The 12,173-nt window shown below is 42.6% G+C and overlaps 1 protein-coding gene across 1 annotated transcript in view; it reads left to right on the forward strand.

Annotated features, from left to right (window-relative positions):
- Positions 1 to 4,242: 4,242 nt before the first annotated feature.
- The window catches only part of SAGE1 (sarcoma antigen 1), a 67,961-nt gene continuing 60,030 nt past the window's right edge, over positions 4,243 to 12,173 (forward strand). The window contains 2 exon segments of the mRNA XM_059156848.1: positions 4,243 to 4,275; positions 7,575 to 7,755. Of these exon segments, the coding sequence (XP_059012831.1) occupies positions 4,243 to 4,275; positions 7,575 to 7,755 (214 nt within the window).

Raw genomic sequence — 12,173 nt, forward strand, 5'->3', positions numbered from 1 at the left:
TTTTATGTGTAGTTTGCAACAACAACAAAATGTTCCAGAGCAGTCCAGCTGCCATCTGATTCCACTTGATGCCATATGGAGTAGAATGAGTGCTATCTCAACCCTGCTCAAATTCCTGACATACAAAATTATGAGATGTAATTATGTTTTTTTTAAATTCCGACATAATTAACATAGTGTTAAATTAGTTTCAGTCGTACAATACAGTGATTCAACACTTCTTTACATTACTCAGTGCTCATCACGAGCTCTTAATCCTCTTTCCCTACTTCACCCTCCCTTCCACCTTCCTTCTGGCAACCACCAGTTTGTTCTCTAAATTTAAGTGTCTGTCGTTTTGTTTGTCTCTGTTTTTGTTTTTGTTCATTTGGTTTGTTTCTTAAATTCCACATATGAGTGAAATCATATGGTATTTGTGTTTCTCTGACTGGCTTATTTCACTTACATTATACCTTCTAGCTCCACCCATGCATGTCATTGCAAAATGTCAAGATTTCATTCTTTTTATGGCTGAGTAATATTTCATTACACACACACACACACACACACACACACACCTTCATCTTCATTCATTTATTGATGGATGCTTGGCTTGCTTCCATATCTTGGGTATTTTAATAATGCAATAATTAGAGGAGTGTATATATCTTTTTAAATTAGTGTTTTTGTTTTCTTTGGATACATACTCAGTAGTAGAATTGCTGGATCCTTCGGTAATTCTATTTTTGATTTTTTGAGAGATGTATAACATTAAAAAAAATCCTTGACTTCTGGTCTCTGGTCCTGCATGTAAAGAGCTTGGAAGGCATCACTCCATCCTAACAAGTGAAAACCTGAACAGTCTGAAAAGCAACAACTCTCCTTGGATCTGTAAGTGAGGGGAAGACACAGGGAAGACCAGTGCCCTCAAGATTGGAGAGACAGGCAAATAATGGGGTCATGGTTTATTGGAGCAGAGATTAATGACAGGAAACCACCATGAGGATGAAGGTTGGGGTAGAAAATCCCGAACTATAATCAACAAATTGTTGGGTGCTTAGTGTGAACACGTCTGAGAATTAAAAACTCCAGTCTTTGATGGTCAAGATGTCAGTTCTTCCCAACTTGATCTATAGATTCAATGAAAAACCAGTCAAAATCCTAACAAGTTATCTTCTGGATATTGACAAACTGATTCTAAGATTTATATGGAGAAGCAAAGGATCCAGAAGAGGCAACACAATATTGAAGGAAAAGAAGAAAGTTGGAGGACTGACCTTATCTGACTTCAAGACTTACTATGAAACTGCAATAATCAAGACAGTGGTATTGGCAAAAGAATAGGCAAATAGATAAATGGAACATAATATAGAACTTGGAAATAGGCCCATAAAGAATAGTCAACTGATCTTTGACAAAGGAGTAAAGGCAATACAGTGGGGCCGAGACAGTCTCTTCTTCAACAAATGGTGCTGGAACAGCTAGACGTCCACAGATAAAACCAAACAAAACCAAACAAATTTAGACGCAGATCCTTCACAAAAATTAACACAAAATGGATCATAGACCATAGACTAAACTAGAAGATTACATAGAAGAAAATCTAGAAGACTCTGGGTGTGATGATGACTTTCTAGATATAGTACCAAAGGCACTATTAATGAAAGAAAAATTGACAAGCTGGACATCATTAAAATTAAAAGCTTCTTCCCTTAAAAAAAAAAAATCTTCTTCCCTGTGAAAGACAATGTCGTGAGATTGGGAAGTCAAGCCACAAATCGGGAGAAAAGATTTGCAAAAGATATATGTGATAAAGGACTTCTCTCAAATTTTTAAAAAGATTTTATTTATTTATTTGACAGACAGAGATCACAAGCAGGCAGAGAGGCAGGCAGAGAATTAGAGAGGAGGAAGTAGGCTCCCTGCCAAGCAGAGAGCCCGATGCAGTGCTCGATCCCAGGACCCGGAGATCATGACCTGAGCTGAAGGCAGAGGCTTAATCCACTGAGCCACCCAGGCATCCCGATAAAGGGCTTTTCTTGAAAACATTAAAAGAACTCTTAAAATTATAAGAAAACAATAGAACCTAACTAAAAAAAAAAAATGGGCCAGAGATAACAGACATTTCACCAAAGATGATATACAGGTAGCAAATAAGTATATGAAAAGATGATTCATGTCCTATGTCATTAGAAAATTGCAAATGAAAACAACTCTGAAATACTGCTATGCTCCTACTAGAAAGGTCAAAATCCAGAGCACCGACACCTGGACCAAATGCTGGCAAGGATGTGGAGCAACAGAAACTCTCACTCATTGCTTGTGGGAACACAAAATGGTACAGTCACTTTGGAAGACAGTTTGTCAGTTTCTTACAAAACTAAACACACTCTTGCCATACCATCTTGTAATCACTCTCCTTTGGCATTTATCCAAAGTAGTTTAAAGCTTACGGCCACACAAAAACTTGCACCTCAGTCAGTGTTTATTGCAGTTTTACCCTTAATTGCCCGAACTTGGAAGCAACCATTGTCCTTCAGTAGGTGAAGGGGGTAAATAAACTGCTACCTTCACACAATGGAATATCAGTGCTAAAAAGAAATGATCTATCATGGTATGAAAATACATCGAGAAAACTTAAATGCGTATTAATAAGTGAAAGCAGCCAATATGAAAAGTGCATTTACTGCATGATTCCCGCTATCCTCCGTTTTAGAAAAGGCAAAACTCTGGAGACAATAAAATGGATAGTGGTTGCCCGAGGTTGGAGAGATTGAGGAGAAATGAATGGACCAAGCACAGAGGATTTTTAAAAAGAATTATTTATTTATTTAATATGGAGAGAGAGAGAGCATGGGGGCAGGGGCAGAGGGAGAGGGAGATAACGAGTCCCAAGCAGACTCCACATTGAGTGGGGAGCATGATGTAAGGCTGCATCTCACAACCTCGATATCATGACTTGAGCCAAAGCCAAGCCTCAGATGCTTAACTGACTGTGCCACCCAGGCGCCCCAGCACAGAGGACTTTTAAGGTAGTGAAAATACTCTGTGTGATACTATAAGGGTGGATACATTTATTATACATTTACCCAAACCCAAAGAATGTGCCACACCAAGACTGAACCCTAACATAAACTCTGGACTTTGGGTGGTACTGATGCGCCATTGCAGGTCCATCAATTGTAACACAAGTCCCACTCTGGAGGGGGATGCTCATAGTAGGGGAGGCTGTGCATTGTGGGGTTGTGGGATTAGGAGGTCAGGCCTTTGGGGGGGTGACTAAGTCATGGGGGTGAGGCCCTCCTGAATGGGATTAAATTTTTAATAAAAGAGACCCCAGAGAGCTCTCTTGTGCTCTTTCTGTTGCATAAGGACATAATGAGAATTGAGCAATCTGCAACCTGGAGTAATCATGCTGGCACCTAGATCTCAGACTGGCACCTTCCAGAACTGCAAGAAATAAATTTATGTTGTTTTTAAGCCACCATGTCTGTGGTATCATGTTATAGCCACTTGAAATAAGACATTGCCAATCAGTAATGGTATTTGTTTATGCTGGATTTGAAACGTTGAATTGAACAACAAATTGTAAAAGATGAAATTCAAAGGTGCTTCTATCTACAAAATATCAGCATAGGGAAGACTACCAGACTCTAGAAGCCAGTGATATAAGGAGGCTTAATAAGATTTAGTCATCCTGAGGGATGCCTGGGTGGCTCAGTGGGTTAAAGCCTCTGCCTTTGGCTCAGGTCAGGATCCCAGGGTCCTGGGATCAAACCCAGCATTAGGCTCTCTGCTCCACAGGGAGCTTGCTCCACCCCTCTTTGCCGCCTGCCTCTCTGCCTACTTGTGATCTCTGTCAAATAAATAGATAAAATCTAAAAAAAAAAAAAAAAAAGATCTAGTCATCCTCCTGTCTGTATCAGTCAACTAGAAATGCAGAAAAAGTAGGGGATGAATATGTTGTTGTTGCTGGTGATGCTGGTACAAAAAATTGGTCTTATTTATCCAATTGTGGAATGTGGTTAAGATGTCTCTAAAAGGGTGCTGTCACCTCAACTCTGGTGGGGGGAAAACTCATGGACTAAAACCCACAAACTTGATCTGGAACCCCAAAGGAACAAACAAATGCATTACCATTCTTGTTGCCTCTGACCTTGGTAACAAGGGTATCTGCAGAATACAGGGCCCAGCCTCATGGGGCTAAACAGAAACATCCATGAGATAGAGAAACTGAGGGAGAATCCAGGATAAAGTCGAGACATGGCAGGGCCAGCTGCTGACTCTGGCCAACAGGTGAATTAGCAGACCAGAAACAATGTGTGTGAGCTACAAAATGGCGATGGCTCCTCTTCTGCCATGCCCTTCAGTCTCTGGAAACCTCCTGTGGCACACTCTGAGTGGAAATAGCCAGTGGAAGCGTTTGTAATGTGTGCCATCTGACCAAGTGAACATATTACAGTCGACGCCCGCTTGTGTGTTTGGCACCTGTGAACATCTCTTTAAACCACACTTCATCTTGACGTAAAGGCAGTAACGAAACCAGATTCCTGGCTTATGACAGAACATGTTGACCATTTTCCTAAAGAGGGTACAAAGCTCAATTTTTGCCTTTAGGTCTTTGTCATTCTTTGGCTGCCTAGATCACCCCTGCCTTTATTTTAAAAAATTTTTTTGAAAAGAGTGGATGAGTGCCGGGTGGAGTGGTGGCGGGGGGGTTAGGGAGGGGCAGAGGGAGAGAGAGAATTTTTTTTTAAAGATTTTATTTATTTATTTGACAGAGAGAAATCACAAGTAGTCGGAGAGGCAGGCAGAGAGAGAGAGAGGGAAGCAGGCTCCCTGTTGAGCAGAGAGCCCGATGTGGGGCTCGATCCCAGGACCCTGAGATCATGACCTGAGCCGAAGGCAGCGGCTTAACCCACTGAGCCACCCAGGTGCCCGAGAATCTTTTTTTTTTTTAATTTTTATTAACATATAATGTATTATTTGCCCCAGGGGTACAGGTCTGTGAATTGTCAGGCTACACATTTCACAGCACTCACCACAACCCTTTGCAATGTCCTTAACCCAATCACGCCCAGCACAGAGCCTGCTGCGGGACTTAATCTTATGACCCTGAGATCATGACCTGAGCTGAAACCAAGAGTCGGACGCTTAACCAACTGAGTCACACAGGCACCTCTCCTCTGCCTTTATTTTTTTTTAAGATTTTATTTATTTATTTAATTGACAGAGAGAGAGAGAGAGAGAACGAACACAAGCAGGGGAAGTGGGAGAGGGAGAAGCAGGATCCCCGCTGAGCAGGGAGCCTGATGCAGGGCTCCATCCCAGGATCCTAGGATCATGACCTGAGCTGAAGGCAGATGCTTAACCGACTGAGCCACCCAGGTGTGCCCCTCCTCTGCCTTTAATATCCTGCATCTTGAATACTGAGAAATAAAGTTACTTCACATTAACACATTCTAAGTTAGTGGCTAAGGGGATGAGGGGATGAAACCCAAAAATATTGGGTGGGGCTCCTGGGTGGTGTTGAGCATCTGCCTTTGGCTCAGATCATGATCCCAGGGTCCTGGGATTGAGCCCTGTGTCAGGTTCCCCGCTCAGAGGGGAGTCTGCTTCTCCCTCTGTTCCTCCCCTCCAGCTCATGCTCTCTATCCTTCAAATAAATAAAATCTTAAAAAAATAAAAAAGCATTTGGTTATTCTGTATGTAAACTTATTCATATCAAAGTAAGGAAGTAATATTCATAATTATTACAGTCCTTGACTCTACAAATGGTTGTGTGGTCACTTCTCTCATTACTCACTCCACATTCCCTTAGCTCTCAGCAAGCACCTTGCCTGGTGATGGTCCTGTTCCTATTGGGGTGACCCAAACTTTCTCTCCAAGGTTCATGGCCATTAGCAGTCCTGAATGAATTAACTTGGTGTAGTTTCCATTGACCAAAGTAAGTGGATGTGGGCGTATTGACATGGGAGTAGCTCATGTGTTGCCCACATACACCTGCTTACTCCCCTTCTGACCAAGAGTCCCTGAATCAATCAAACCCCACACCTGACTTGGTCAAAGATCCAAAAGCTCGTGTATGAAGGGGGAGGCTTCTTAAGGAAGCGCCCTTCTAAAACATTTTCTGTTATTATCTTTCTCCCATGCATACCCAAAGGGGCCTGCATCCCTTTACCAGGGTGACCATCTGTTGGGGACAAGAAATAATCAGATTTGTCCATAATTAGAGGACCCTGGCTCCAAACCAGAACAAATTAGAGGACCCCGGCTCCAAAACCAGCACAAACCAAAACATCATTCTGGTCCTTTGGAATAACACTGGGCTTACTACTGGCCTTAGTAGGACTGAAGGCTTGACCAGGGGACACCTCGTCCCCATGCCACCTGAGCTGTCCGTCCTAACCCGGGTGCTCTCTGACCCACCAAGTCATCGCCGTGGGTGTGCACAGAAGCACCCTTTTCCAAATGGAAGTGGTGTGTGCAAGATCAGCCCAAGCAGATCCCGAAGCCATGAGAGCTTTGCATGAGGATGTGGCCCCAAACCCATGGCTCTGAGTCCTGCGACCTTCACTTCTTTCTCTTGCTCGGGAGAATTCCCAGATGTTCCCCATGACCTTTGCCCTCTGGTGTTCTCCCACATTACAGGACAAAAGTGACTTCGCAGATGGAACTGAGACTACTGATCATCTGACCCTTGTAGTCGGATGAATGGGAGCGCCCAGCCGCCCTCCTGAGCCTTTGAATCAGTGTCCTCCAGCTGGTGGCTGCGCCCAGGGAGTTAGAAACCTAAGAATTTGTTGTGTCATCGCTCCTTTGGAGACAACAGAGCCACATGAAAAGGGCCCGAGAGTGACCTCTAGAGGTGACACTGAGCCCTTGCTAACAACCTGCGAGAAATGCAGCATCTGTCTGATAGCACAAAGGACTTGACTTCCGCCAAAGATGCGAATGAATTCGGAACCGCGTTCCACCCCAGATCTTCCAGACGAGAGCCCAGCTCGGCTGAAATCAGACTTCTGAGCTACAGGACCCTGCGAGAAGAGAGAACAAATATTCTTTCAAGCCTCTAAGTTTGGTATGATTTTTGAAGCCGTGAAAGTGGGGGTAATTTGTCACACAAAATTAAAAAATGAATAAATAGCCTCCCGGAATGGGGATTCGCATACGCTCATGTGGATTTCGCTAAAGCCAGTTGGCTAGAGAAGCAATACGTGCAGCCTGGATTCTAGAGAGTTCTTCCTGATATGCAGGCACTGCCTATTCCAGTTTCCTTCCAGAACAAGAGAGAAACAGCATAAATAATTTACAGTCTCAGGCACTGGATTTTATACTTAGTTTACTATGTAGCCTATAGGAGGAGGCATTTCAGGGTCGGTGGAGGCAGGGCCTGTGAAAATCCGCTCCAGCATACAGGCAAGGAGAACATGGGCAAATCCTGTCTAATTAACTGGTTTCAGAACCGTGCTAGTTAACCCAAGCCTGGCAAACAACCAGAAGAGCCTTCACTCAAGAGAGATGGCTCCGTCCCGCTAGAGACGGGGAGCTTTGGGCTGTTGTCGCCAGCACTGTTCTCACTGCCCCCTCCTCAGCACCGCGGTGGCCTTGAAACCAAGGACCTCGCGTCCACAGTGGCTCGGAACACCAGCGACAGTCAGCCACTGGAGGGGACTAACCTAATGGGACCTCCCCGCAAATCTCTGTTCCCACGCTCTTGTCACTATTTGACGTGCCCGGTGACTCCACCCCCGGGCTCGTCCATCACTGACCAGTGTGAGAGCTCGCTCTGAGCAAACAGCCATTTACTATCTGAAGGTGCAGGGTAGGAGTTCCAGTAGGGAGTGTTGGACAGAAGGGATGGTGGTGGGCAAAGTTGTCTCTGATATCACAAGCAATACTTCCAATTATTCACCTAGGAATAATGTATGCTGAAGATTTCTGCAGATATATTTTCATTTTTTAAATTTGTGTAGATTTATATATCCTCCTTAACAAATGCTTTTAACTCTTTCTTCATGTATTCTTGTTGCTTTTTGTCCCGGTTTTTTTTTTAATTCTTTGGGATGATCAAGTTACACTCCTTTTGTAGTGTGTTAATAGAGTGCCTAGTTATATTGCCTGTAAGCTCCAAATTTACTCTTGTCCTGCTCTGCGGAAATGTTCTGGGGCCTTTAAATTTTTCTTGTTGCTGTTGTTACTAATGTCTGCCTGTAGAGGGCGCCAAAGTCAAGGGAAAAGTTTCGCTTTCTCGTTCTGGGCAGTGGGCACAGCAGGCTGCTGGGGGCGTGAGGCTTCTCCAGCACCAGGCTGTGCACCGCACACAGCTTCTCCGGGGTCGGGGTGCTGCGGGGCAGCGTGGCCAACAGCACACCAAGTCCTGCAGCTGCCCTTACACCTCCCTGGGGCAGTGATAATAGATCAGAGTCTTCTGGTTGAGCAGGACTTTGCCTTGTGTGCTCTCAGCCCCGACAGGATACTTCCTGGGTGCTCCTTCTCAGCTCTGAGCAGCAGTCTTCCTTGCGGGAGCTCACTCGATCCTTGGGGAATTCCACCTTGAGTGTTTTAACTCAGCCGAGGAATGATGTTCTGTGTGGGGGTTGGGGGGAGCGGCAGTGGGCTTTTCTTTGAATGTTCTATCTCTGCAATGGCCGGGCGAAGAGTGGGAGGATAGGGTGTCTTGGGTGCCACAACAGAGGCCCACAGACTGGGTGGCTTAAGAAACGACAGCAATTTATTTCTTACAGTTTTTTTTTTTTTTTTAAAGATTTAATTTATTTATTCAATAGAGATCACAAGTAGGCAGAGAGGCAGGCGGTGGCGGGCGGGGGGGGGGGGGGGAGAGCAGGCTCCCTGCGGAGCAGAGAGCCCGATGCGGGGCTCGATCCCAGGACTCTGGGATCATGACCTGAGCCGAAGGCAGAAGCTTTAACCCACTAAGTCACCCAGGCGGACCCCCCCCCCCCTTTTTTAAAGATTTATTTATTTATTTATTTAACAGTATTTCTTAAAGTTCTGAGGCTGGACGTTCAAGACCAGGGTGCCAGCATGGACAGGTTCTGGTGAGGGGCCTCTGCCGGGTGGCAGACAGCTGACTTCTTCTATCCTCACACAACAGAAAAATAACCTCTTCTTACAAGGGCCCTAATCTCACTCCCGCAAAGGTGGAGCCATGTAATTACCATGGAAGCGGAGCCCTTATGACGGAATGACCTCTCCAAAATCTCACCTGCAAATACCGCTATCCTGGGATTAAGATTTCATATATGAATTTAGGGAGGTAGGCACAAACATTTAGCCCATTGCAAGTGCTCTCTTTCAATTCTGGGGACAGTAGCCGCTCCTTGTATCTGCTTTTCCTCTACTTAGAGTTCTGCTTACTTCCTCCCTGTCAATCTCTTGTTACTCTTTTCCCCCCTATTTGAGTTAATAATTCTTTATATTAAACATGTAAATGTTTAAACAGTAATGTTCAGATTACTCTGTGATTTCTCTCTACGGATGTGATGCCCTCTGAAACAGAGCTGGGGCTGCAGGCAGGATGGTTCCTGGAGGTAGACCCTTAAGATGAGATTTTGGGGTTGGTTTCACGGGGCCTTTGGGCTTGAGGGCAGTGCTTTGCTTCTTGCCAGTGGTCAATGGGATAAAAGTAATCCATGGCATGTGGTGATGCCACAATTTTTCACATTGTCACAATGGATGGTTGTGATTAAGTGCCAACTGAGGCACAGAGGAACCTGTGTGTCAATCCAGAAATGTATGAGAGTTCCAGCTACATCGAATTCTCACAAACATAGCTATTCTGGTGGGTGTTTAATGGCATTTCGTTGTGGCTTTGACTTAAATTCCTCTGCTGATTAATGAGTTATTCTTATTTGTCAGTTTAGTGGTCATTTGCAGATGTCCTTATGAAGTTCCTTTTCAGGCAATTTGTTCATCTTTGGCGGGGGGTTGCCTTTTTCTTATCAATTTCTGAACTTAAGTCTTATCAATTAAGTTCTGAACTTAAATCTTTTCTCATACGTATATGCTATGAATATATATCTTCTGTGAGTTCCTGGTTTACTTTTTCACTCTCTTAATAATGTCTTTTGATGAAAAGATTTCTTAATGAAATCCAATTAATCAATTTAGATTTGATTTGTACCCTGTTTAAAAATCTTTGCTTACCGCAAAGTCATGAAGATGATGTCACAAGTTTTCTTCTAGATTTCTGATGCATCAGAAATAAATTTTGTGTATGGAAAGTTGTAAAGATCAAGGTTCATTTTCCCCATATGCTTATCTAGTGTACTTATAAAAAGATTCTCAGGGCACCTGGATAGCTCAGTCGGTTAAGTGTCCAACTCTTGATTTTGGCTCAGGTCATGGTCTCACGGTCGTGACATTGAGCCCCTTGTTGGGCTCTGCGCTGGGCATGGAGTCTGCTTAAGATTCTCTCTGTTCCTCTCCCTCTGCTCCCCACTCCCTATGGCATGCATTCTCTCTCTTTCTCTAAAAAAAATAATTTCCACAAGGATATATAGTTATGTTTTTCTGTGAATTTTTCTATTTCACCTATATTTTCAAATTTAATATAAAGTTCACAGTACTCACCATCCCCTCTTAAAAAATCTTTACTGGATCCTTAGTTATCTTTCCCTTTTCATTCCTAGTATTACTTATTGGTAGATAATCTTTCTCTTGATTAACCTCATTAAAGGCTTGTCAGTGTTTTTGTTGTTCTCAAAGGACAAACTTTAGATTTTGTTGATTTTCTTTATTGCAGTTTCTTTTTCTATTTCATTAATTTCTGCTCTATCTTTACTAGCTCCTTCTTTCTACTTTCTCTGGATTTAGTCTACCTTTCTTCCGACTTCTTCTTTTTTTAAGATTTTATTTATTTATTTAACAGAGAGAGATCAAAAGTAGGCAGAGAGGCAGGCAGAGAGAGAGACAGAGGAGGAAGCAGGCTCCCTGCTGAGCAGAGATTCCCAATGTGGGACTCGATCCCAGGACCCTGAGACCATGACCTGAGCTGAAGGCAGACGCTTAACCCACTGAGCCACCCAGGCGCCCCTTTCTTCCAACTTCTAACACTGGACAATGATAACTGATTGTCAGTCTTTTTTTCCTTTTTTATTTTTATTTTTTTTAAAGATTTTATTTATTTATTTGAGAGAGAGAGAGAGAGAGAGAGAGAGAACGCACAAGATGGGGGAAGGTCAGAGGGAAAGGGAGAAGCAGACTCCCCGCTAAGCAGAAGGCCTGATGTGGGGCCCAATCCCAGAACCTTGAGATTGTGACCTGAGCCGAAGGCAGACGCTTAGCCAACTGAGCCACCCAGTTACCCCATTTCCCCCATTTTTAACAAAAGAGCATACGGAAAGCTATACCTTTGAGGTCCACTTTCATAGCATCCAGAAAGTTCTGTTACATAATATTTTCCTTATTCATTTCTATGTATTGGTTTAGAAGAGTGTTTAAAAACCTCTAAATATATTTTCCTTTTGCTTTTGACTTCTAATTTAATTTCATTTTGCTTAGAGAGTATGGGCTGTATGAAACTATGTATTTGAACATTGATGAGACTGTGGCCATTTTTAAAAAAATTTTTATTTATTTTGTTAAAATTTCTTTTCAGTGTTCCAGAATTCATTGTTTATGCACCACACCCAGTGCTTCCATGCTGTGGCCATTTTTCTAAGTATGCTTGAAAAGAATTTATACTATGATTTTTGGCCATAAATTGAACTTGCTAATTGTATTATTAACATTTATCCATTTACTCATCTTTTGTCTGTTTGAACTAACAATAATGTAGAGAATTATGTTAAAAATCTTCTGCAATGAAGGTGAAATTTTCAATTTCCTTCAGTAGTTCTGTTTATTCTTGCTTTATATATTTTTGAGGCTGTTATATTAGATTCATGCAAGTGGACAACTCTTAAACATTCCTGGTAAAATTAAATCTGATTATTTTATCATGACCTTTGCACAGTAATAATGCATTTTAAAGTCTCTTTTTATCTGGTATTAATATAACTAACTACCTCTGCTTTCTATTGATTAATATTTGCCAGGTATAAAAATATTTGCCAGGTATAAAATATTAATTTTTAAATTTCAATCATTCCATGTTCTCAACTTTAAATGTTTCTCTTTTAAATAATGTATAAGTAGAATTTAAAAAAAAAATCTCTACTGGTAACCTT

Source organism: Mustela lutreola, chromosome X (genome assembly GCF_030435805.1).
Source record: "Mustela lutreola isolate mMusLut2 chromosome X, mMusLut2.pri, whole genome shotgun sequence".
NCBI lineage: Eukaryota > Metazoa > Chordata > Mammalia > Carnivora > Mustelidae > Mustela > Mustela lutreola.